At 50.7% G+C, this 25,128-nt stretch overlaps 1 protein-coding gene across 1 annotated transcript; it reads left to right on the top strand.

The window, feature by feature from the left end:
- The first annotated feature begins 1,297 nt into the window (after window positions 1-1,297).
- Window positions 1,298-23,740, top strand: CYSTM1 (cysteine rich transmembrane module containing 1). Its single transcript, XM_062502261.1, has 3 exons — window positions 1,298-1,376; window positions 12,449-12,690; window positions 23,290-23,740. The coding sequence occupies exons 2-3, from the start codon at window positions 12,468-12,470 to the stop codon at window positions 23,394-23,396; spliced, it is 330 nt and encodes a 109-aa protein (XP_062358245.1). The 5' UTR covers window positions 1,298-1,376; window positions 12,449-12,467; the 3' UTR covers window positions 23,397-23,740.
- The last annotated feature ends 1,388 nt before the right edge of the window (window positions 23,741-25,128 follow it).

Raw genomic sequence — 25,128 nt, 5'->3', positions numbered from 1 at the left:
CGCACGTGTCCCCTTATCAGCAGAAGGCGACAGCGCCCGTGCAAAGGTCCCGGTCGGGAAGGGAAGGGAAGGGAAGGGAAGGGAAGGGAAGGGAAGGGAAGGGAAGGGAAGGGAAGGGAAGGGAAGGGAAGGGAAGGGAAGGGAAGGGAAGGGAAGGGAAGGGAAGGGAAGGGGACCAGCCCAGCCCCTGCCATGCCTGGGGGTCCCTGGTGGGGCCAAGTGGGACCTCCCCGGGTCCCACTGCTGCAGGCCCCAGTCCCGAGCAGGCAGATACTGCGCCCCGAGTCTCCGCGCCCAGCGTGACCCTGCCGTCCTTCCTTGGCTTAACCACTGCCCGGCCCCGCTCAGCGGCACTGCCGGGACCACCCTCCCCTCCCCACGGGCACGGCCGGCAGCCTCCGGGTCCTTCCCAGCTTCGGGATCCTCAGACCTCGCTGGCAATAGCAGTGCCATAGGCAAGGACAGGGACAAGGACAGGGACAGGGGTAGTGGCTGGGACAGGAATGGGGCTGGGATAGGGACAGGGACTGCAGCAGGAACAATGACAAGGACAGGGGCAATAGCTAGGAAAGGGACAAGAGCAGTAGCTGGGACAGGGGAGGGAAAATGACAGGGACAGTAGCTGGGACAGGGACAATGACAGGGACAATAGTTGGGACAGGGACGGGAAAGGGACAGGAACAAGAGAGCAGTAGCTAGGACACGGACAACCACAGGGACAAGGGCAATAGCTGGGACAGGGACAGAGACAAGAGCAGTAGCTGGGACTAGGACTGGGACAGGGACAAGCGCAGTAACTGGGACAGGGGCGGGAGAGGGACAGAGACAGGAGCAGTAGCTAGAACAGGGACAACGACAGGGCCGGGGCAATAGCTGGGACAGAGGCAGGAGCAGTAGCTAGGACAGGGACAACGACAGGGCCGGGGCAATAGCTGGGACAGAGACAGGAGCAGTAACTAGAACAGGGACAACGACAGGGCCGGGGCAATAGCTGGGACAGAGACAGGAGCAGTAGCTAGAACAGGGACAACGACAGGGCCGGGGCAATAGCTGGGACAGAGACAGGAGCAGTAGCTAGGACAGGGACAACGACAGGGCCGGGGCAATAGCTGGGACAGAGACAGGAGCAGTAACTAGAACAGGGACAACGACAGGGCCAGGGGCAATAGCTGGGACCAGGACTAGCACAGAGCCCGGACCCGCCCCGGTCGCTCCCTCCGGCCACGCCCCATCATGACCGCACCCTTTTTGGGCGTGGCCTGGCCGTGACGTGCCCGCCCCTCTCGGAGTGGGCGTGGCCTGTGTCTCCCGTGACGTCACCGTCCCGAGGGGTGCGCAGCAGGTGCGGGCGGCGGCGCGAGACGCGCAGGGCGCAGGTACCGGGGGCTCCGTGAGGGGCCGGGGGGCCCGGGCCGGACCCGGTGCGGGTGGGGGCAGCGGGGCCACGCAGGACTGGTGAGGACGAGGAGAAGGAGGATGAGGAGGAAGGCTCCCCGAGGTGAAGGGCCGGAGCCGTGCGATCCCTGGGAGCCCGCTCTGGCTGACCGCCCTGGGGACGGCGCTGCGGAGGGGGTCGGGGCAGGAGGGGCCCAGCGAACCCACCCGGGCTGGGGGTCCCGCCGTGCCTGGTTTTTGTCCCAAAAGCGCCCTGAGCAGTTCCAGGCTGGCGGGTCCCAGCGCTGCCCTGTCCGCGGGGCTGCCCGGCTGAGGCTGTGCGGGAACCGAGGGCGGGCACCCAGCGCGGGTGGTACCGATGGCGAGGCTTGTTTCGTGTAGAGCAAGAGGCATGGCAGCGCTCGGAGGAAAAAAGAATAGCCCCGCATCGTGTGTTTAAAAGCTATTGTGCTTGTCCTGGATTTATGTTTTCTGTTCCTGTAGCTGAGGACACTTCATTTGGATAATTAAATGTCATGGTGAAATAGGAGAATGAGGGAAGGAGAGCACTCGTCTCCTGTCCTCTGCTGCATGGATCTGTCACCTCTTCTGATGGCAGTGGGCAGCCCCGCTCTGTCCAGGCTAGTGCCAAGATCTGTCCCACTCATCCCGGGTTCCTGTCTAGCTTTATCTGAAAGAAAAAAAAAAGAGATGCTTTTTGCCTTTGATACCTCGTGTGTGAACAAGCCTAGGTAAGATAGTGAGTGTGGGTGAGTTATAACGACTGTGCTGAGCAGCTGCCTTCTCCTTGTGCTGTGGAAATACAGTGGTAGGATACAAGGTGTGGGAAGTGCTGCTGTGCTAGCGATGGGGAATTTCACATCAGTTGCTTAAATAATAAGTAACTCTTCCTATAAATTTTTGATGACGATAATAATATTACTGTATCAGGTAGACTGAGGAGGAGGCTAAAAACACTGAGACTTTATAAATTTTTCTGATCGTATTTCAGTGCTTTTTGGGGACAGTCAGGGATTAACATGCATGTTAGATAATAATCTTCCATTGCACAGAATAGTGGTTTTACCAAGCACAGAACTTCTGCAGCACCAAGTCTGCCACGCTCTGCCCCTTATGCATGTGCTATAAAGGCCATCTTTGTTAAATACTGATTTGTCATTCCCCGAATGCTGTGAGAGCTGTTAACTGATAATCTGCAGAGGCTAGTGGGTGTCCTTGCAGCAGAGGTTGAAGAGGAGGCTGTCCTGCAAAGGAGTGGCTCTGACATGGGTGGGGGCTCTGTGTGTGCTGAGCAGACCCTGCGAGGCGGTGCCCTGGTGTCACTCAGAGCAGACAGCTCTGCTGTTCTGCTGCCCTGTGTCCCCCCAGGTCCATATTACGCTTAAAATTGGCAGTGCTCAGAAAACCAGAGGTGTTCAGTGAGTGTAAGGAGAGATGTTCCTGCTCACAGCGTTGAACTGGGGTGATGGAGAAGTGCCTGGAGGTCTTTGTGTGCCATAAGCAGAGGAGCTACCTGTGCTCAGGGGAGCTCTGTGCAGGATCAGATGAATATGTTACCTCATTATTTGTTGCTGCAAGGGCAGAGCAAGTTTGTCTAACTCTGGATTTTCAAGAAACAGGTCTGCATTTCTCCTGTCCCTTGTTTGTGATCTCCCTGTGGCATGGCTGGAAGCTTATCAGGGGTCCCTGAAAACTTCTTGTGGGAGCTGGAGCCTTGAATGAACAGGTTTACTCATTCTCTGCTCTCAGTATTGATATTTTCTACTCTCTGGGTTGCGTATCCTGCCTTTCTCAACTTCCTGCTGCTGACCTCAAACCCAGTGGCTCAATGAGGAGAAAATAGCACCGTCATTTCTGGGAATAGGGAAAGATAGGAAGGAGCCCAAATCATTCAAGCAGACAGTCAGTATTGCCAGGCCTGGCATCCTGCCGGGCAAGCAGCCTGGGAGCCTTCAAGGCTGCCTTCCCCAGGATTTCCCCAGTGGTGAAGTGCTTGGCCTCACACCCCTGCTTGAGGGGCTGGCAAATGCTGGGCTACCCTCACAGCTGTACCCTGGGAGCTCTTCCCAACTGGGATCCCTTCGTGTGGAAGTGCCATCACCACGCTGTCCTGGGAGGGAGCAGGGCTGTGCTGCAGTGCCTGCCCACAGCTGGTTGGGATTGCAGAGGGCTTTGGGGAATGGATCTCCTTGGAAGCATCTGGGCTGTTGTATTCCTTAGGCCAGGAAGCACCACAAACGTTGCTGTTTCTGTCACTTAAATATCAGAGAGATATTTCCACTCTAGAATGATAATGTATTCCTGAGGTATTATTTGGTCTTACCAGCTATTGAGGGCAGTGCCCTTATGTGTGGAAGTTTTTCAGCCCCTGACTGATGGGTAAGGTAAAGGCTTTCTTGGTTTGGTGACCAGTGGGAGAATCTGGGAGCAGCCTGTGACAAGCAGGCTTTAAAGAGGATTCTTGCATATGCCCTGCAGGCAAAGTAAAGCATCGTGTTAGAGCCACATGAAAGAGATGGAAAAGCAGAAAAAGTGAGAAAACATGAAGGGGGCAGAGAAATCTCGGTCTCATTCCATTTTCTAGCCTATCATGGCAATCTCCTTCTGAGTAATGAGATCTGAGCTATAGAAAATGCCTGTGTTTCTGTCTGCACACAACAACAAACTGTGCCTTGGGAGCTGTGCTGCTGCCAGTGTGCTTCTGCTTGAGGTGCTAGAAAATCGTGTGCTCTGGGTAGTATCTTCTACTTAATCCACCAGTGTTTCAGAGTTGGGGAAGTTATGCTGAAAGACTGCTGTTGTTCCATGGCTGGAATGCTGCCAGAACACCATCTGAATAACATAAAAATGTATTATCTGTGCTTATTAATTTTCTTGTCAGTCATACTGTTTGTTTCACATTCTCTTCTCAGTTAGACCAACAAAGCTGCTTACTTTAACTGTTATTTGCAGGTGTAGTTTTACCTGACAATCAGATGTTTTCACTGAGTTTTTTTGTTGTTTTGGTATTTGTTGTACCTTAAAACAGTCAGTACATCACTTTAACAGCAAACTGTAGTCATGCATTTCTAGAATTATCTAAGGCAACATATTATACAAAGACTTGAACAAGAGCAGGGCATGCAAAAGCATTCAAACCTGCAATCAACATGTTCATGTTTCTCTCTGAAATTATTTCTGTGTAAAGAACTTTGCTTTTTGGTGTGTTTTGCCACAGGCACTGCTGTACCTGGGCAGAGTCTCACCTGGTGTCTCAGCAACAAGAACTATGGCTGACACCACCCAAGGAGCTGTGAAGTGATGCTTTCCATCTTTGTAATTGTTAGTTCCTGGTGTTGAAGTACATTTCATCTAAAGGTTTTCTTAAACCTTTCACAGGTGTCTGGAAAATGGGACAATTTTCCCCCATAAGGTTGCATTTCATGTAATAACAGTAGCAGGGCATTGGATTTGGGGTTGTTTTTTTGTTTTGTTTTGTTTTTTTTTCCACTAATGCTTTTATTGTAGGAACAATGTCAGCTTCATACTTTCCTTCTGCCATGCAGAACATGTAGGTAGACAGTGGGCAGGCAGTAAGTGATGGGTAGTGTTTGTGGAGAGGTTTGTGTGTTGGTAACAATTGATGAGACATTGAAATTTATCTGAAGAAGGAAAACCCTGGCATGCAATCCTGTGTGGGTGTGAGGGTGCATTGGTGAGAGTTCTGTGGTGATCTGTGACTTTGAAGCTCTACAAAGGATGTTGCCTCTGAGGCAAAAACTGTCAGCATGACAGCATTTTGGAGCTGATCAAATCCTGGTTTCTGAAACCAAAATCACCTGGATATGTGCATATCCATTATGGTTTTGCCAAGAAGGCAGGGCAGACAACGGGACTGGGGAGCTGGGACAGTTTGAGCATCAGCCTCAAACATCACTGTACTTTCCATTTTCACACATGGGCAGACTTCAGCTCTCTGGAGGGTTTGGAGGATACCAGGAGGAGGGAATACCTGGCTCAGGAAGGTTAAATGCTTGTTCATCCAAAGCACTGTTCAGTGCACAGAGCTGCCTGAGCTGGTGGCTTCTGCCACATGACCAGCAGCAGTTGTTTTGTGCAGGAGATACCTGGCAGCCACTCAAGTAAACATGAGGAAATGCCCCTCTTCCCAAGGACTGCGAGTGTCCTGGAGTCCAGGACACCTCTTAAGGAAATGGGCTTGAACAGAGGAGTGGGTTTTAGCTTTTCCTTTCACAGCACAAAGCTGGGCTTTTTGCTTTTGCCTAGACCTGCATTTTGGAAATTAAAGTAATTTCAAACAGCTTTTGTCAGAAAAAGTGGGGGCAGCTCTTGTTCGCCCTCAGCTATTACTCTAGGCTGATGGAGCTACCTGGTATAGTGGGAGGGAAAACCAGGGAGGAAGCTTTTCCTGGAAGCAAACCGAGCAAGAATGAAATCTCTTACCATTTATCCTTAACATACCTTTCATACAATCACTAAATGGAGCTGACAAATAAGCTGGTAAGAGGGAAACACGGAGCCAGTGCCATTTAAGAGCCACTTGTGCTCTTTTTCATTTGGATACTGTTCATATGAAATGTAATTTAAATGCTAGGCTGGTTGCCAGGAGCTGGATTGTTGATGTTAAATGTACTTTCCATTAGAGCTCTGTATTGGAAAACTGCTTCCTAGTGCTGCAGGCATTGGAAGGGGTGGGTTACATCAGGGTGCCCCAGTTGTCCTTCTCAGGGTCTGGCCTCTCTCCGTGCCCTCCATCTTCATCTCTGCAAAGACCAGCTGAATCAATACCTGCCATATCCAAAACGTGATTCCTCCTGACTGCAGCAGCACGAGGTGCAATGCTTGTTCTGCTGTCCTAAAAACAAGCAACTTTTCCTTTAAATTCCAGAAATCTGCTAATTGCTTTTGGGTTGTTGTGGGGTTGTTTTGTTTGGTTTTTTTTTTTCCTGTGTTCCAAACTGCAGATTTTCTTTGGTTTGTTTGTTTAATTTACTAATCTCCCATTTGTTTTCATAGGGTTGTTTCTTGCACTGGTCCCTATGCAAGAGAAGGTGTTTCACCCTGTTGCAGCACCCTGGTTAGATTATCCTCTCACCCCACATGCAGAGTTCTTTATTTAATGGATTTGCTTGCACTGGGGATTGCATTTGAAGGATCTTACTTGTGGGCAGCTGTCCATAGGGATTGGTATTTCTTTGCAGGTGGATTAGCTGTGAACACCTACCCTATAAAAATGCAGATGCTCTCCTCAGTTTTGCCAATGTAACAGGGGGCCAACAGGTAGAAGCAGATTCCTACTGCTCTCCAGTCACTTGGGCAATAATTATGGTGGCCATAATTAATCTGACCTCAGGAGATGCTTGGGAATGCCAGCCTTGTACGTGGCCTTTTGGAGGAGGGAAAAGGGTGAAACTGGGTCATCTTGGCAGGCTCTGAAGGGTCTTTGTTTGGACACCCCTTGTGCTAATAGAAAAGCGTTCTTCCATCATGCTTTCCCTTATTCTCTTCATTCTTGGTTGTTTTCATGCATCATGTTACCTTCTGACCAAAAGTTCTCCCTGTCCAGGCCCCCTGGGCTGTGCCACAGAGTGGAGTGATGTAGTCAACAGCCATCTAAATTAGGCTTCATGTTCCTTTTCTCCTAATTTTAGAGGTGGCAACTTGTGGATGGTGAGACTTTCCCAGGTTAAAACTGAGGCTGTTTTCAGAGACTTGTGGAAGAGACTGTGTTGTCATTTGGGTGAGCAGTGTGGTGAGCTGTTCATGGGCAGTGACAGGCACTACAGGAGCTATTCCCACTTGGAAAGATCTTGCAGTTGCAATTATGTACAGTGCAACTTGAGCTCTGTTTTTAGCTTGATGGATGGCAAGAGCTGCCCTGGGAAAGGGGTGGGAAGCAGGAGACAGCTGTGGCACTATGCAGAGGGAGTCTGCTTGCTTTCTCCTAGACAAATGGTGACACTAAAAGGCACAGCTGGAGAGAAGAATCAAGGAATGTTGCAGGCCCTGTTGAAGCAGAGAGTCTTCAGCTCAGGAGAGATGCCTGAAGAAAGAAAAAGATAATAAATTCATGAGTGTGCTGGAAGAGGAGGATCAGGAGCAGTGACTGACTAGTTCTGTAGCAGCTGCCTTGGCTTGCTGGCTTTGTACAAGGCAGTAAGTGTGAAACAATCAGTTTTCTTTCAAAGCCAAATGGTGAAATTTGTTTCTCTAAGGATTGTTTGCCAAAATGGACAAGCTAAATATATATGTGTGTGTGGTAAATGCAAAGCATTATAGTTCTGTACTTGTACCTTTTGCTGAGCCTTAGCCAGAGCCAGGTTACAGCTATAGAGGGATTGATACCATCCCATAGGATGGTGGTTCTTGCCTGTTGGTACCTCTGTGTGTGCATGCACATCTGGTGTCATGTGCATTTTCTATACAGCACCATACTTCAGTGACTTCTGTTTTGCAGACCTTTTGAGCAGCAGTGCAGCCTCCTGGGGTATAGTAAGCAGCTTGTTTAAAAATGAAACCCTGCTGTTGGGGTGGGGGAAATAGTGTTTACTCAGCAGTGTGGAACAAAGCAGTGTGACCATAACTTAAGGAAACAATGAGGTACTAATGAACTTGCCCCTTAGCCAAAGTACTGATGCAGTGGGGAGGTGGAACAGGAGGTGGTTTGCCATTCTCTTCAGATGGATTAGCAATTCCTCTGTTGTTAAGCAGCAACAGACAGGGCAAATGCTTAATGACAGTCAAGGAAATATCTTTGTTTTCAAGGAAATCTCTTGGTGAGGCTGTGCAAGTACCATTGAGTTCTGTAGTGGCTCTTCCTGCTGGACCTCCTCAGTACCATGGAAAACAAAGGGCTTTACTGATGGTTGACTTCTTTCTTTTGAGCTTTGCTAGGAAAGCCAGAGATACCAGTTCTGATCCAACCACACAGGGGTTGATCCTGGTTGCAGCTCACACAGAATTACTGGTTGGGGTGAAAACCCACAGCAAAGCTTGGTGATATGTTTGACTAAGAGCTCAGGTATGACCCTGAAAAGTATCTGTTTCATGATTCAAAGCCCTGCTATGCAAACACATACCCATGTGAGTAAATAGGGCTAGGAAGTGTATAAAATCATCTGTGAAGTCATGAGACTGAAGGGAAATCTCAGTGTTGTCACACAGCTCAAAAAGGGCAAGTAGGGATGTGTGTGTGTGGAGCAATGACTGGCAGCAAAACTGGGGGACAAGGAAAGAGTCTTCCTGAGAACTTAGGTTCCACAGCTGGGTTTGCTGAATGCCTTGATGAATTCTTCAGGAGTTTCCTCACTCATCACAGACAAATCTCCAGTGGCTGCTGAAATTGTTCCTGCTGGACACTCTCTTCTATCTCTTGCCTAATCTGAGTTATGTTACTTTACCCTCAATTGTGGAATATACTCTTCTTAATCTCTATCTTTTCCTCTGTTCTATTGTTCTGCTGTCTCGTCCCAGACATCTGTACAGCTGTCAGTAGGTTCTGGCCAGTTTTCCCCTAGGTACCTCATCCATATCAGCAGCTGGAATCTCAGTTACTGCCTCCACTCCAAACCTGCCTTCTCTTCAAAAACTGTTTTGACACAGCTAACACGGAGCTGGTAAACAAAGAGCACTAGTAGTTCTTTCTTGTTCCCTATGCTGCCACTTCCCTGTTTGCTCAAGCCATTGGATTTTTAACTCCTTCTGACTGTTTCACAGACATTTCTGAAGAGCTGCTGATGTGCAGCTTTTTTTTCATCCCCATGGCTGTTGGTTTTAACCAGGCTCTCTTCTTACCACACTCTGTCAGGGCTTTCTGAGCTTTGCAAGGTATACCCAATCCCCATCTCAGCCCTTTCTGCAGAGATGCTTTGTTACCTGTGTGGTTCCACTGGCTCCAAAGGGATTCTGGCATGTTCTCATGCTGGGTACTTGTTCAGAGGCCAGGCAGGCTCCCTGCTTGGCTACCAAAGGGAGTGAATGGCCAGTCCTGATGGAGAAGGGTGGCCCCCAGCAATTCCAGAAGGAGTCCCTGTGGTAAGGGAGCAGTGGGATGACTGAGTTTATCTGCTGACAAAATTTCAATTCACAGCCAGCTGAAGAATCACAGCATCTGTTAAACCTTCCTTCAGCACTGAAATATCTAGGATATTGAATGTTGATTAATTGTTGGAACAGAAGGGAAGACTGACCTTCCCTGGAAAGGGTGGGCTGAGTTGATCATCCTCTTGGGAAGAAGGACTTTGAAAAACTGAAGTAAACCAGGTGAGTTTGCTGAAGCTGAACTTGCTCATCAAAGCAAGCTAAGCCCAGGGGGTTCTTAAAGTTTATGAACAAAACATGGTCTGTTTGCTGCCTTTGAATGCCTTGTGTGTGTGTGTATATAAAAACACATCTATTTATACCTAGGGTGTGAAATTACACCCTTGAGCAGAGAAGGGGGTAAGGATGGAGAGGTTGTCCTGTGCCCAAGGAGCAGACAATGGGCTGGGGCTCTGATCTGGAGCAGGGCATTCCCACATGCCACCTCCTTGGGTTGGTGGCAGTTCCTAAATTCAGGAGGGTGACCCTGGTGGGGCAGGAGGCAGTTTTCCACAAGGCAGGCACCAGTGCCCTGGATCCCCTCATGCCAGGAGCAAGCACAGCAGCTGTACATTGGGTCAGGGAGGCTGAGCAAACCACAGGGTTCACAGGGCTGTCTGAGCACCAAATGGTTACTCTGCCACGTGCAGTGGTCTGTGAGTATACACACACTCACTCTGACCTTGTTCTTCCCTGGAAGTGTGCTTTTGGATGTTATTTTGGGACAGTTTTCTGGGTTAGATGAGCGTTAGTGGCCTGATGTGTCCCAGTTCTCTAATTGATTGTATTGAAGTGAGTTGTAGGGCTTGCTGCCTGCCTTTCCCTGCCTCCCTGAAGGAAGAATTTCCTTGCTGGAGACTTGGTAGGCGTATTGCATTGCAGTGCAGTGGTTAAAGAGCTTTGAGTTAAGTGTATGTTGTGCTTGTCAGTTTTCAAGGGAGCAGTAAAGTGGTTTGGCTGGCCTAGCAGTGGGGGGGGGGGAAAAAACAAACCATAAATAAAATTCTTGTAATCCCTGGCACTGGTCAAGCAGTTAAAACTCTTGACAAGGCCATTAAAAGGCATCATCTGCAGGGTACAGCACTGCCTTAACAGTTAGCTGGGACAACTTCTTAGTGAGGGGAAGAGGACGGACAGACACTGATCTCTTCACTCTGGTGACCAGTGACAGGAACCAGGGAATGGCTGGAGCTGTGTCAGGGCAGGGTTAGGTTGGATGTCAGGGAAAGGTTCTTCCCCCAGAGGGTGCTGGGCACTGCTCAGGCTCCCCAGGGAATGGTCACAGCCCCAGTGCTGTCAGAGCTCCAGGAGCATTTGGACAATGTTCCCAGGCACAGGGTGGGATTGTTGGGGTGTCTGTGCAGGGCCAGGGATTGAACTGGATGATCCTTGTCCAACTCAGCATGTTTGTGGTTCTGTGACTGTCCCTGGCACACCAAGAGGAGCGCTAGGATGAATTCATCTGAGTGACTGCTGCGGCCTATGAACCTCAAGGGCTTCTCGGTGTCCTCTTGGGCAGGACCACAGCCCTGTCCCAGGGTCTGGGTGGGATCAGCGGGGCTGTGTGTGCGGCAGAGCCCCGCGGTGCCGCTTGGCATCATCATCATCATCATCACCATCATCATCATCGTGCTGGCAACCTTCGGGCAGGAGTAACGTTGTCAACAAGCCTTGTGATCCTTCCTCGGGGAGGGACAGGCGGTTCTCCGAGGACATCAAACAGCAGGCTGTAAACACACTGCGGCAGCTAAACATAACCCCAGGGGCTGGACCCACCCGGCCTCTGCCCCGCGCACGGCGCTGAGCTCCGCTAGCGGTGCACTGCTGAAATCCTTGGGGTGCATCACGCAGAGCTCGCTGGATTCACCCGATGGTTTCTGCTGCCCGTCCCTGAGAGTGGGAACGGAGTGCTGAGCTGCCAGCCCTGCCTGGCTTTGTGCCCATCCCAATGCCATCCAAAGGGGATCCTGCTGGCCAGCCTCTCCCGCTGCAAGCCGAGCCTGGCCGAGGCAAATGATGCTCCTGGTGTTTCTTCTCCCTGTGGCGTGTGGGAGGAGGTGTGCAGCAAAGGGGAATTGTCTGCACCCTGTAACAGGGGAAGGAAATAGCAGGGTGCAGCTGCTTTAGGCAGGAAAGCTCCTGAGCATATAGGATATTAACATACACTTCTGTTTCTCAGACAGGGGGAAGCTCCAGCAGCCTAATGTAAGAAATGGTTTGCTTAGTCATGCTGCTCCGAGGTTCATTAAAGTTGCAGTATTGTGACAGTCTCATCTTCGATGGCTGTGCCATGAGTAGTACATGACATGGGTTTTATGAGCAGCAGCTCTCTGAGGTGTCTTTAATGTTCCTTTTTGAATGAGGCTGAGCCCTAGGCCCTAATTCTTTGTGGCTGCTTAATGATTCAGTTGTGTATGACTGGAAGACTACACAGCATGCTGGGGTACAGAGTCATCAGGAAATTATTCACATACAGCCTTGCTCCAGAGTGCTGGTCTGGAGGCTTTAATAATTAGCAGAAGTGTAATGGACATTCATGTTCACTCCTTCTGCTCTCAAAGCTATCAAATATACCTGGAACAGGCTGCATTTTGCCATCATTTTCCTTTCCAATATTGACAGAAACATGAAGTAATGGCTACTAAATCTCTCTTAAAAGTGTTTTAATTGTGAGTGGAAGCAGAGGATTTTGCTTTGCTGCTGCAAGACTTAGGGTGAATAGCTGATTCATGACTGGAAAGCAGCATGTTACTCCTGCTCAGCTAAGCTTGTGTCACTTAGACAAATCACTCCAACTCCATCCCTGCCCCTGTGGAAGGGTTAAAAATTAATTTGCTCCTTGACTAGGTACTTTGAAGTCTGTTTCTCACACAAGGTAGGGCCTTCTGGAGAGCAGTCTGAAATGCAACTCATATGGTCACGAATGAGCAGACAAAAGCAAACCAGTTGTCCTGTTTGTTTCCCTCTTTTGCAGGACAGATTCTGCATCCCCCATGAGCTACGATAACCCTCCGCCGTACCCCGGCCCGGGCCCGACTGCCCCATACCCACCTTATGCACAGCAGCCAGGGGGCCCTCCTGGCCCCTATCCTGGCTATCCCCCCGGGCCCTACCAGCCAGGCCAGCCAGGCTACCAAGGATATCCCCAGTACGGATGGCAGAATGCTCCTCCACCGCCGCCGGGACCGGTGTACGCAGATGGGCCCAAAAACACAGGTATGGCTCAGCAGCTACAATGTCAGGGGCACTTGTTTGCCTCAGGAGTACACACTGACCTTGAAGTAATGTGTTCACTTCTACCTAATGGCTTTGGAGGAGGTAGAGATTTGTTTGAAGTGGTGATTTTGTTTACAGCTTGTTTTCCTGCTCTGTTTTGCTGTAGTGTCTCTCAGGGTCCTCTCTCTGGTTGTTGGAGAACACTGCTGAGCATCCTTAGTGCTGATTCCTCAAAGGAATCCTTATGCTAAATTGCACAGGCTTTAGATTTGCCACAATTCTCATTCCACCTGTCTCTTGGTTGATGTGTTTCAGCCAAAGGCTGCACAGTTAAAGCTTATAATATTCAAATGTACGGCTACTGAATTAATGGGCCTCTGTCTTCTTGAGGCCATCAGTATCCATCCAAGTGATCTACTCATTCCTGGGAATTTTGGTTTTTTTCTGAAGTTATTATCATTCTGTGGAACAGCCCAGATTTCTGGGGAAGGGAGGGAGGATGGTGCACCTTCCCTCTGGCAGCTGGCCAGTCCATCTGTGTGCTGTATCCCCACAATATGATACACTGGTATGCCCTGGCATCCACAGCTCTCCTGGGGCTTGCTGCAGGCTCAGATTGTCAGAGCAGAGGCAGAGAGGATGATTAAAAGACCAGAGCTTCTCCTTTCTGTGAGGACAAGCTGAGAGAGGTGGGACTGTTCAGTGAGTTTGAACAGTCTGGCGTGGGTCTGTCAGGAGGGCCCAAATATAGGCAGTGAAGAATTGGTGTGAGTGAATAAGAAACTGAACTGTGGGCAAGTCATGAGTTCAGCTTCCTCTGTAACAGAGTGAGAACCCTGGAGGACGAGGCACCAGCATGGTGATGCTTCCCACCACTTCCACCACATGGATTCAAAGTGCAATCAGGGCTTTCCCTGGGTTTTTGGGATGGCTAAGAGATGTTTCTTACCTACTGGGCAGGGGAAGACTCCTTGTCTCCCCTGTTGAACATCTTTGGTTGGTGCCAGTGTTACTTTTTTGCTGTAGCCACAGAAAGGGATGTGCTGGCAGAGGCTGAAGGGAGACCGGGGCTTTGGCTTTGAGACAGTTCTGCCGCCTTGGAAGCTTCAAGATCTTGTATCAAACTGGATCAGGGAACTGATGACACTGAATGTCCTCTGCTCTGCTCACAAACCTGTGGACCAGCACAAAGAATAGGCTGAGAAATGGGAGGGGACAAGCATTTGAGTGTCTTTCACTGAGAGCCCAGGCTTGATCTGCAGGAGTTTGGATTTTGTTAAGCCTAAGTTAACACAACTTCAGCTTTGCAGAAGCAGCATTCTAACCCATAAATCAAAAATCTTCTGGTAAGTCTTGTCCTTGAACTGCCTTCTTGCAGCTACAGGTGGTCCCTGAACCCACCTTGGGAGCATCTAATTTGCTCTGGTTTTGCAGAAGTAGATGTAAAAAAGTGGTAGAATTATAGAATGGTTTGAGTTGGAAGGAACTTAAAGATCAGCTTGCTCCAACCCCCTGCAATGGGCAGGGACACCTTCCACTATCCCAGGTTGTTCCAAGTCCCATCCAACCTGACCTTGGACACTTCCAAGGATGGGGCAGCCACATATTCTCTGGGCACCCTGTGCCAGGGCCTCCCCACCCTCACAGGGAAGAATTTCTCTCCAATATCCCGTCTAGCCCTGCCCCATTTATTTTAAGCACATTTATTAATGTCTGCAAAGTGAAGTGAGGGCTATAACTTTGCCTTTGTCTGCAAAAGCTTTCTTTTTCTTCATTCTCCTTCTGTTAAACAACCCCCCCCCCCCCCCCCCCCCCCCACCACCTTGCTTCTTTTTGGCCAGTCTGTCAGACTGGAACCTGATCTTTGTCCTCTGACACTGTAAGAGAGCTTTCAATGGGGCTTTGTTTAAGAACCCCAGGAGTGTCTAGTTTAGAGTGGATGCCTCTAAAAAAGCTAATTTTTTTATAAATCTGTTACACTAGTGCTGTGTATCTGTTGGTGTGGCTGAACTTCTAATAAAAAAAATTGACATCTAAATTTAATCAAGTCATTGCAGTCAGCCTAGCTGGTCTAGTGTGATTTCATGTGGCTTGTCAGTTCCTGTGATGTTTCCAAACAATTATCTGTGAAGAGCTACTGTGTGGATGCTTTCCTTTCAGAGAGGAGGTTTTGCTCTCCTACGTGACTTTGCTTAACCTAATGAATTAAGCTGCTCCAAGTAATACATTAGTATTTCTGAACAAACCTGTGTCCACAGCGAAAACTAGGAAATTTGCTATACTTTCAATTCTGTACTTTATATTATTTTGCTGTGTGGGAAAACTGCAAAGCAGCAGGCTCTTATGTTGTAGATCTTAGCCAGTGTGCCACTGCTGATGTGTGGAGGTAATTATGTATCATATTTTGGTCTTGAGTGGATGACACAGATGGAAACAATTACTATTGAGCTCTCAGAATCTGATGGTAAAGTAGCATTTTATGGTGGTGGTATTTTTTCATCTTAATTTGTAGCCTGTCAGGAGTAGCAATGGACATAGCCTGTCCACCTGGCCCTTGGAGAAGTAAAAACTCACATGCCTCACTCTCTGTATTAAAGCTGTCTCTCAGATGTAACAGGGGAGCAGCTTCACCTGAGTGCTGCTAAGGGTAGGGAAGAAAACGTTCTTGCTCTTCGGTGAGCAGTAACTCTGCAACAAATAGGTGAGAAGGAGATGTTACCACCTTTTCAATATGCCACTGAACAGGGGGACAAACCTAAAGGCTTGTTGGAAGAAGCTGCAGCCCAGACCAGCTCTGAACAAGGAGAACATGTGTGTTTCCCTCTGGACTGTCTGTGCAGGATTAGCCAGCCACGAGGGTGTCTGGGGTGCAGAAATCAGCTTGTGGTTATGTGTTAAGACTTAGTGGTGGTAGCCATATGGCTGCCATGTGGCCACCCCCATAGGGCACTGTGGGACAGGGAAGTCTCCCTGTCAGCTGATCCCAGTGTTCCTTGGCCCCTTCTCCCAGAGGGGATGGAGTACAAGCTTGCACCCTCTCAGAGTCACCCCAGCTACCTCAAGAAGGTGTGAAAGACCTCAAAGCATATGTTTTTTTCTTCACATGAAGGAGCAGCAAGCTGGAGCCTCACTGGTGACTTGCTGAGGTGGCACAGGAGCCCTCATGGTTTTGTTTTTTTGGACGAATGGCTTTTAGGCTTCACCAGGTTACTGATACCAAAGTCTCCAAAGAAACCTCACGTCTGACATTTTTCAAGGGCTGGCAACTGACTTGGCTGTTGTTCATTAGAAATAAACAACTTGCCCTTTGCCTTTAGGGATGATAATGTGTATGCTGAGCCTGGGGGACATCCTTAAGGGTGTCTGATGCAGCTTCCTAGCTCTGGGAGCTGACGTGCTGATCCCTGGATGCAGTTTTGCTGCTGCAAAGGCTGAGGGCTGACTCCGTGTCCATCCACACAAAGCCCGTGTGGGTGTGAGTTCCTGGAACTGGGTAGATGTTCCACACAGTGCTTGGTGTGGCTAGAGGGAACCTGCCTGCACCAGAACAAAGCTGGGAAACAGACAGCTTTACAATGGGGTTCCTGTGTGCATCATTGTGTAGGGAGCAGGTTCTTCTTTACAGCAGGGGCTTGCTTAGGAGGAAGAAAATACCTCGTTCCAGGAGATATCTCGTTCTCCCACCAGTATTTTCATTATTTGTTATCAGCTGGCACAAGGAAACCACAGTAACTGCTGGTACTGGTCAGCTGCTGCTTTCTTGTCTGTGTAAATTAGAGGTGAAATGTAATGCAGCTGATAAGGGCGTGCTTTAAAATGAAGTGGAATGAGCCAAAGTACAAAGTGACGTACTCATTTTAAAAGCAGAAGCTGATGCTAGCAATTTCACCACTTTTATTTCTACCCCTGCTCCCTGTTGATACACGCCAATGTAATGGATGAGGCTATTCCATGCTGTGCCAAAGGGAACCAGGCTCTGTCAGCAGGCACTGAGGGCAGCCAGAGCTCAGTATTGTGTCTGAGCCATTGTACACACAGGGTGGAAATCTTATTTCTGGAAGTTGATTACTTGCAGCAAAGCCGGCTGTGATAAGAGTAATAGTCACAGTGATGCTGTCTGCCTCCTAATGTTTGTCCAGCTGCAAAATAAACAGGTCACCTAGATACAGGCACTGCCTGCTGCTGCAGGGGTGGATGGCTTTTTTTTTCCTCTTTACCTGTCCCTGTGTGGAAGGGAGGGGATTGGAATCATTCTGGAGAGGCTCTCCAGTGCCTTTCAGTGGTTGTCCCATTGCTTCCCAAACCATGTGGAGCTGAGCCTTCCCCAGCAGGAGTTAATTTGTAGGAGAGGCTTTCTCTCTGTGTGTTGGTCCTTTCTAAGTAGTCTGTCAGAGCATTTAGTTTAACTGTTCCTGTACCTTCAGGTGCTGCAACTCCAGATGCTGGAGTCCTGCCAAAATAAGTAAATGAATCTTACTTGGCAGTTGTGCTCTTATCTGCTTCTCATTCTTTAGTGTGCTTTAAAACCCAGCATCCTCTTCTCCAGGACTGCTGTATCATCCCTCCCTCTGTCCCTGGCTGCACAAACAGCAGGGGCTGTTGGCTGGCAAACACTGCAGTCCTGGGGCACCTCACCTTCACTGCTTTTCACCCCCGAGGAGGGAGTAATCTGATTAAAACCTGATGCAAAGAATATTATTCCCAATTCAGGTCCAGTGTCTGAAAACATGCTTCAGAGAGACTCGTCTCAGGAGACCAAGAAGGCTCCAGTGTGGGCTGATTTTAATGAGGCTGCTGTTCCAGTCCTTGTCAGCTGGGCACCAGGCTGGGTGAGGAGCAAATCATGCACAGCCTTTTCCCAGCACTGCACAGACTGTGGTACTTGGGTCAGCACAGAGAGGATCTCACTGGGGCATGTTCCCTTTGCTTTAAACTGGGCTTTGTCCCTCCTCCTGTCAATCACCCAGAACATGCTTGCAAAACCCTTGTAAGGTGAGGTTTGTGCTGTGTAATCCCTCCAAGCCAGATCTTGTTTAACTCTAGATCTGATGCTGATTTTCAGTGTAAGCACTGACACAGGCTGAGGACTGTGCTGTTCTTAACCCTGCAACTGACTAGGTTAAAAACATCTTGCTTTAACAGTAAATTAAGATTTTACTGGTTTTAAAAATACATCTGTTGTAGTCTAGAAGCAGGCTGAAGGGTCTGAAGCCCTGAATTATTTTACATTTGAGCTGAGGGGAAGTTTGTTTCTCATATAACATGTCTCCTGTACACTTTCTAACCTGTGTGCTGGGGTTTATGTGCTTTGGAGAGCTGGCTGATGCCTGCTGACATTGAGTACTCTGCAGAAGGTGTGCTGACTCCTGTAAGGAACCCTTGTGCCTTTTAGAGAGGTTGAATCCTTCCCTGGCACATTGATACACCATAAATGCTGATTAGTATCACTTCCATTATCTCTAGGATCTCTTAATCCCATCCCTGTGTGTTTAGGTGAGGAGGCAATATCTTTTCCAGCCCTGAGCTCAGCTGCAAGAAAATCTTATGCGCTGTTCCTGCTGAGCCCTAACCCGTGCCTGGTGCCCAGGCTGGTATGTGAGAGGGGAACAGCTTTGCCCAGTGCAGTGCTGGCTCTGGAAAGTGCTGGCTTGGCTCGCCTGCACAGTGATTTCCCTGAAATGTGTGGCCTGATCAGCTTCCTGAAAGCTGAAACAGCTCTCCAGGGTGAGTGTCAGAGCTGCTCAGCCTTACGGGAACAGAGAGGCAGGAATTTTCCGAACCTGCTGAACCCAGGCATGTGGCCGTGCAAGAGGGCAGCTCTGTTACCTGTGTGAGTACTTGTAGATCAGTTGTTTCTGCTTGAGCCCAGGCTGAAGGCTGGGCTGGGTGGCAAAGGGGATTTGCAGGTGGAACTGCCTGTACTCTGTGGTATTTTCATTCCCTGACACTTGGTTTCTGCTCAGGTAGCTCTGGCAGTAGCCATTTGTGTTTGGAGCTGGGAGTTGTGAAACCTGTTCTGAGCATTTTGCAGCTTTGGAAGATTTTTGCTTGGAAGTGGGCTATTGAATTTCCATCTGGCTCTGGTATCTGTTTCAGGAGTATACTGAGGTATTTCCTGAAATCTGAGTGTGGTGTCAGTCAACACTGTGCACATGGTGAAAGCCTCTGGGCAGGAGGGAGTTGGGGGGCTGGGAAATAACAGGCCTGAGCAAAGGCATGAGCAAATACCCTCAGAGAGGAGAAAGAACAATTAAATGCCTTCCTTGCCAAGAAGAGTTGGATCTCATCTGTGCCCAGAATGTGCCCTGGAGGCCTCGTGCAGAGAGCAGCTTTGGTGGCAGCTCATATGAAAGTTTAGTCCCTGTTCCCCAGTCCTGCAATCTCTTCTTCTGCACTTGCTGCCTGTGAGGGGTTTATTTCAGGAGTAGATGTCTGGGAGGTCACAGCTGCCTTCCTCCTGCAGCTCTGGGTCTGCAGACCAGAGTGTGCACCTCCAAGAGGGGCTCAGGGACATTTGATTTCCTGTTGCTGTCACTTCTGCTTCCCTTAGATGCACTTGTGCTGACTTCCCCTTCTCTGGCCTCCATCCTGAATAGAGAAGTTTTCCAAGGGCCTGGGTGAGAATGGTTTGAAGGTAAAAGCAGATGCGACAGGCTGACCTGACTTAGCAATCTGCTGCAGGCAGCACAAAATCATTCTAAGTGGTGGTGAGCAAGACGTCTTGCTTGCTGAAGAAGAGAAAACAAAGCTCTTGGTGCTTGTGATAAAACCCACTTAATTGACAAGTAGGAAGAAGCTTATGGGTCCCTTCTCTGCTGTGCACTCCCTCCCAGATGAGATTCTACTGTTAACTAATACTCCTGCTCTGACCAGCTGTTACCATGGCAAACAGCCATTTTGATACCACGGGAAGGATTTTGGGGCTGCAGAAGCAGTGATTGGTAAAATACTGCTGCTTCTTCTCATGTGCCCCAGGCCTTGCCTCATAGCCAGGAATGCTCTGGAGAGCCCAGCAGTGGGCTCTGTGCTGGCACGCAGCTGGGCTAAAGGAGAGTCAGCTTCAGGGTAGTGGGATTGGAGCTCCCCAGGCACTGAGCCTGCCCCTTGCTGGCTTCTCTGTGCCTGCTTGGTCATTCCTGTCATACCTGAGATACCCAGGCAAGGACCTGGCCCCTGGGATGTGCATCAGGACTCCTGGAAGAGCCTGTGGAGCTCAGGGGCTCTCAGGAACCATTACTACCCCCATGTAGGTAAGTTGGTACCTTGACAGTGATGTCTGTGTCTGGATCCTGGAAGAGGATGGACTGATTCTGACATCAAAGCCAGTGCCCTTGTGCTGCAATCCTTGTAGACCTACTAAAGCACTTCAATAAGGGGCATTGCAGTCTAAGGTCATGATTTTAATTTATGTCAAACCAGGTGAAAAGTACAACTCATTCCTTCCCCTCATGGAGCTAATGATTAACGTATGAATTAGGTATGAGAAGAAACAAAATGTATATGCTTAAGATAAAGTAGGCTGTACATGAAATAAGAAGGTATTGTATTATTTGTTTTAAAAACAAAGTGGGAGTTATTTGCACTGGTTTGTGCAGGCCACTGCTGTGTGATTACAGGGACTGATAGCATTTTCAGGGTAAGCATGATTAATTGTGCTCTACGCTCTTTAAGGCTGATTAGGTGGGAGGGTCTCTCAGTTTATACCTTCTCCCATCCTGTTTTAGGAAAAACAATGAAACCCTCATAACTGGAGCCTAGTGCTGTCTAATGCCTCCCCTTGTTTCTCTTCTTTTTGGGACCACCAGGCTTCTGTTCATAGTGACAAGGACCCTTTGTGCTGTAAGAGGTGGTTGGAGTGCCCAACCTTGGCCAAAAGAGAGGCACAGAGCAGCTGATGTGGTCCCCAGTAAGGCTCACCATAGAAAACTGGGTGGCTTTAGCTTGGAGGCACTCAGGCACTAAGGAATCTCACAAAAGCTGCAATTCCCTTCATTGGGAGATTTTGGAAGGCAGCAACTTCTCAAATGTGTATTTCAGGTGTTGTCTTTGGGGCATTCCTTGAACTTGGACAGTGAGTGCACTTGTTAAAGTACCACGGCTGCCAGCCATGGGGGAAAACCACAGTTTTTTTCAGATGCTTTCTGCAGAAAGGTGCTTTTGCCACAGTGTGCTGGTGGTTGAAATAGCTTCCAGCTTTTAGCAGAAGTGAGGGAACAAACATGAGCACTGTTTCTAACAGAAAGGCTCACCCCAAACCCATGGTAAAAGCCTTGACATGGCTGTTTTCCCTTGGTCCTGCCCTGGTCCTGTCCCCAGCTGTCAGTGGGCAGCTGTGCCTGTCCTTCATCCAGCTCTGGGCAGCCCCTTACAGCACAAACCATAGCAGAGCGGGCTGACAGGGACAGGGTGATGCCATGGACACTGTGACCCACTTGTGCAGAGGGGCAACATCCAACATGAGTCAGCTGAGCAGCCCTGGTGAGAGCACCCAGCTCACTCTGCACAGCCCCAAGCTTGGGAAAGCCATTTTGTTTAATATTTCAGCAAGTGTTTCATAACAGCACTTTGTACATGCCTTGAACGCACTTTGCCAGCATGTCCCTGACACTTGCCTTAAAACTTCTAATGGATTAATCATAAATACTTCAGGCAAATGCTTCTTGCAGTCCTGGACAGCTGATTGTAACTGTCAAGGGCAGCCTCTTTCTGCAGTGTGGATCTCTGGATATCTCAGGGCACTGGGGCCCTCAGTTATGGGTATGGCAGTGCTCTGGCAGCAGCAATCCAGCTCCCCGTGGCTCAGAGGTGGGAACCTGAGCTTGAATGGCAACCTGGCAGCTGGCTGGGATCCAGCACAGGGATGTCACTGTCTTACACAGGACTCTCAGAGCAATTGGTTTGTGTTTTGCCTCCACTGATTGTAACAGGACCTTCTTAGAGCAAATGAACACACCGGAGCTGCTTGTTTAGAGCTCCTGGATCCAGCAGGAAAATAAAGCCTGGACTAAGCCCCTGGGTTCACCTCTCCATAGAGAACAGGCAGTGGGACAGAGCTGCTGACATGCTGCTGTGTAAGGTCAGGGTTCACAAGCCTCCATGTTCTCTTTGCAGATCTTCCAGGCGTGGCTTTGAGTGCAGATTTGGGGCTGAGGGCAGGGAGGAGAGAGGAGCCTGACCAAAGTCCTGACTGCCATGGGACATACTCCCTTTCGGATAGGATGGGATGGGTCTGCTCACAAGTCAGGGACCTTGTTCTGCATTCCTTGTGGGTGTGGCAGGGGCTGGTCCTGGGCACAGGAGGTCGTGCAGCCTCCCCCTGGCAGCAGCACAGGGAGCCAGGCTTCCATCGGGTCCTGCTCTGCTCCTGCTGGGAGGTGCTCTGCAGGGGTGGGCAGGGACAGCAGGTCCTGAGGGAGGAGAGTGCATGGCACCTTCTCCTGCTCCAGCACAGCCTGTCACAGCGCTGCCACCTCCTCCTGGGACTGAAGAGAGAAGGGGGCCTCCATCATTCCTGGACCAAGGGCTGCAGGTGCTGTGACTGAATGGTCAGAGGGAAGGGAGACAGCAGTGCTGTACTGATGCTGTGCAGGGGTTCCCCTGGAGGGGCTGTGCCTGGCCACAGGATGTATCTTCTTCTTTATTCCCCTTGACGAGAGGGAGACTGCCCGAGGCTCAGGCACAGGCTGTCCCCAAGCACAGACATTTGGGGGGTACCGGATTCCCACTCTCTGCCTCACTTGGTGGTGTCAGGGTTTTGGCATCATCCTCCACCCATTGCTCTGCAGAGCTGAAGCAGTGAGTGGGGAACAGTTTCCTGGGCACAAAGCAAGCCCGTGGGATGGCCAGGCCAATGCCAGGAGCTGTATCCTGCCAGCACCGTGTGTCCAGCACTAGCTGCCTGCCTGGCTTGGACTTCTGTGTGAGGGCACGTTTCCCACACAGACCACAACAATCGGAGCCAAGAAAGCTTCCAGGAAGGACAATCACCTGTCTTCCCTCAGACTGATGCAGTTCTGGGGGTAAGAGCCTGGACTCAGCAAGGAGGAACCAAAGATAAACTGCTCCTCTGTGCTGACGCGCCTCAGGAGCTGCACAAAGAGCAAGCAGCACACTGGCCTCAAGTGGGAGACCCTCCCTGGAGAGCTCCATGCAAGCCTGGGGCTCCCTCCTGTGTGCTCAAGCAGGGGGCAGTGTGCGGTAAATCCAAGCAGGCTGCCAGCAGCGTCTGGGGACCTGCCCCTCGGCCAGCGGGGTGTCACTGCACTGCCACCTCCTAGCCTGTGCCTCGGCTGCTGCGCTGCCAGAGCTGCGAGTCCCCTCCCTGCCAGGACTGGTCCCGGCCCTGTCAGCCTAGAGAAGGAGGCAGTTCCGTGTGGGGTAAGACCGGAGCAGCGTTTGGGAACAGCTCCTCATTCAAGCGGGCTGAGCAGTGCCGGTCTGCACGGACGGGCTGCAGATGTGCTTGCAGCTGGGGAAGCTGGCACCGCCTGGAAAGCTGACCTGGGGGCCGGGCCACACCTGGCTCTTGTCCCCTTCAGCGTGTCTCGGCTGCTCAGCGGTGTCGCCGCTCTGTGCCTCACCTGCCCCTCTGTCCCGCAGTGTACGTCGTGGAGGAGCGGCGGAGGGACGACACGGGCGAGAGCGCCTGCCTGACGGCGTGCTGGACCGCGCTCTGCTGCTGCTGCCTCTGGGACATGCTGACCTGACGCCGCTGCCGCCCCGCCGCTCACCGAGTGCTATGCAGGCTCCCCACTCCTGTCCCGACTTCTTTCTGTTACTGTAATCAGCGCTCTGCTTTGCACAGCCAAGAGTTCCCGTCTGTCCGTCCTAGCGCCTTGTCGGGGTGGGGGGTGCACTCCTTTATTTTAGTAAAGGAAAAAGAATCCCTTTTTAACATTTCTAAGACTTTTGTTGTAACTTTGAAGAATGTGCTAATGGTGTGTTTCAGCCAAAGGCATTCTGATGAAATGTATATTTACCAGTTGAGATTTTCCTAGCCCTAGAGATGAAGATGTACGCAATAATTAAAGCCGACAGTTGATTTTCTTCACTAGGTCCCGGTTGTTTCAGTAAATCATGGCTGCAGGGTGGGCATCCCCTCTGGTGCTGTCTTTGGCCTCCTGTGGGTACTGACTCTGCCTGGTGGGCACCTCCAAGCCCTTCATCCCACACAGGGCAGCACAGTCAGGTTTTTATCCTTGTTTTTCCCCCTTCTGGAACCAGGGCCCTCTCCAGCAGCTCGTGGGACAGCAGAGGTGGGAGAAGCACAGGCTGAGCTGCTGTGTGTGTGCACCAGCAGCTCCTGGGGGCAGGGCTGGCCCCGAGCTGTGATCCATCATCGCGTGTTGCAGAGCAGAGGCTTGCGGGAGGTAAATTAATGGGTAAGAAGAGAAAAGCCATGGATTAATCTAGTGCTGAGGATTTAGAGCTGAAGCTGCTCCATGGCATGCCTGGCCAGAAAAGGGATAAAAAGCTTTTGTCTGCAGCAAAATGGGGAAAACCTGCTGGTGGGTTCCATGAGGTGTGTCCCACCCTGCTGCTCCCCCAGCCTTGGGAGCAAAGCCCACCCTGGTGCCCTGACACACACTGGCTCTGCACAGCATTCCCTGGAGATCACCCATGGATGCAAAGGGCATCCCTTGTTCGTGCAGCCTGGGCCGTCTGTACAGCTCCACCCTGGGCTCAGCAGGGCAGTTTGGGGTTCTGGTCTGGGGCAGGCTCTGTGTTTGGGGCTGAGAGTCCCTTGCAATTCCCTGACCCCAAGAGCCTTCTCCTGGGGGCTGCCCCTCTGCAGCCTTAAGCTCAGGTCTGTGGCCTGGTTCCCAGAGGTCCCTGCCATGGGAATGAGAGCTGGCACCCTCCCTGGCACCTTCCCTGTCATTGTCACCAGCTCGGCAGCAGGAATCAGGAGTGGAGTCCCTGTGTCACCCCCCGTGGTGGGGGATGGAGGTGGGGTGGGAGCCTGGGGGCAGCGAACGGCCAGGCCAGAGTGTGAGAGCACGCGTGTGCCTGTGGGGGTCACAGCACGGCGGGGGCGGCAGCGGGACCTGGAAACTCCGAGATCTCGGGAGCCTCCGGAAGGAGCCGCTGGAAAGCGCTGGGAGAGCGGCGAGGCCCGGGCTGGTGCGCTGCCCGCAACGGCCACACGGCGGCGATGTCGGACCGCGCACCGCCAGCACTGCCGGGGCGGGAACGGAAAGGGACACAGGGAATGGAACGGGAGAGAATGGAACGGGAGAGAATGGAACGGGAGAGAATGGAACGGGACACAGGGAATGGAACGGGACACAGGGAATGGAACGGGAGAGAATGGAACGGGAGAGAATGGAACGGGACACAGGGAATGGAACGGGACACAGCGAATGGAACGGGAGAGAATGGAACGGGAGAGAGGGAATGGAACGGGAGAGAGGGAATGGAACGGGAGAGAGGGAATGG

Source organism: Cinclus cinclus, chromosome 14 (assembly GCF_963662255.1).
Source record: "Cinclus cinclus chromosome 14, bCinCin1.1, whole genome shotgun sequence".
In the NCBI taxonomy this organism is placed as follows: Eukaryota; Metazoa; Chordata; class Aves; order Passeriformes; family Cinclidae; genus Cinclus; species Cinclus cinclus.
The sequence above is the reverse complement of the archived record's forward strand: the minus strand, read 5'-3'. Positions and strand labels throughout refer to the sequence as shown.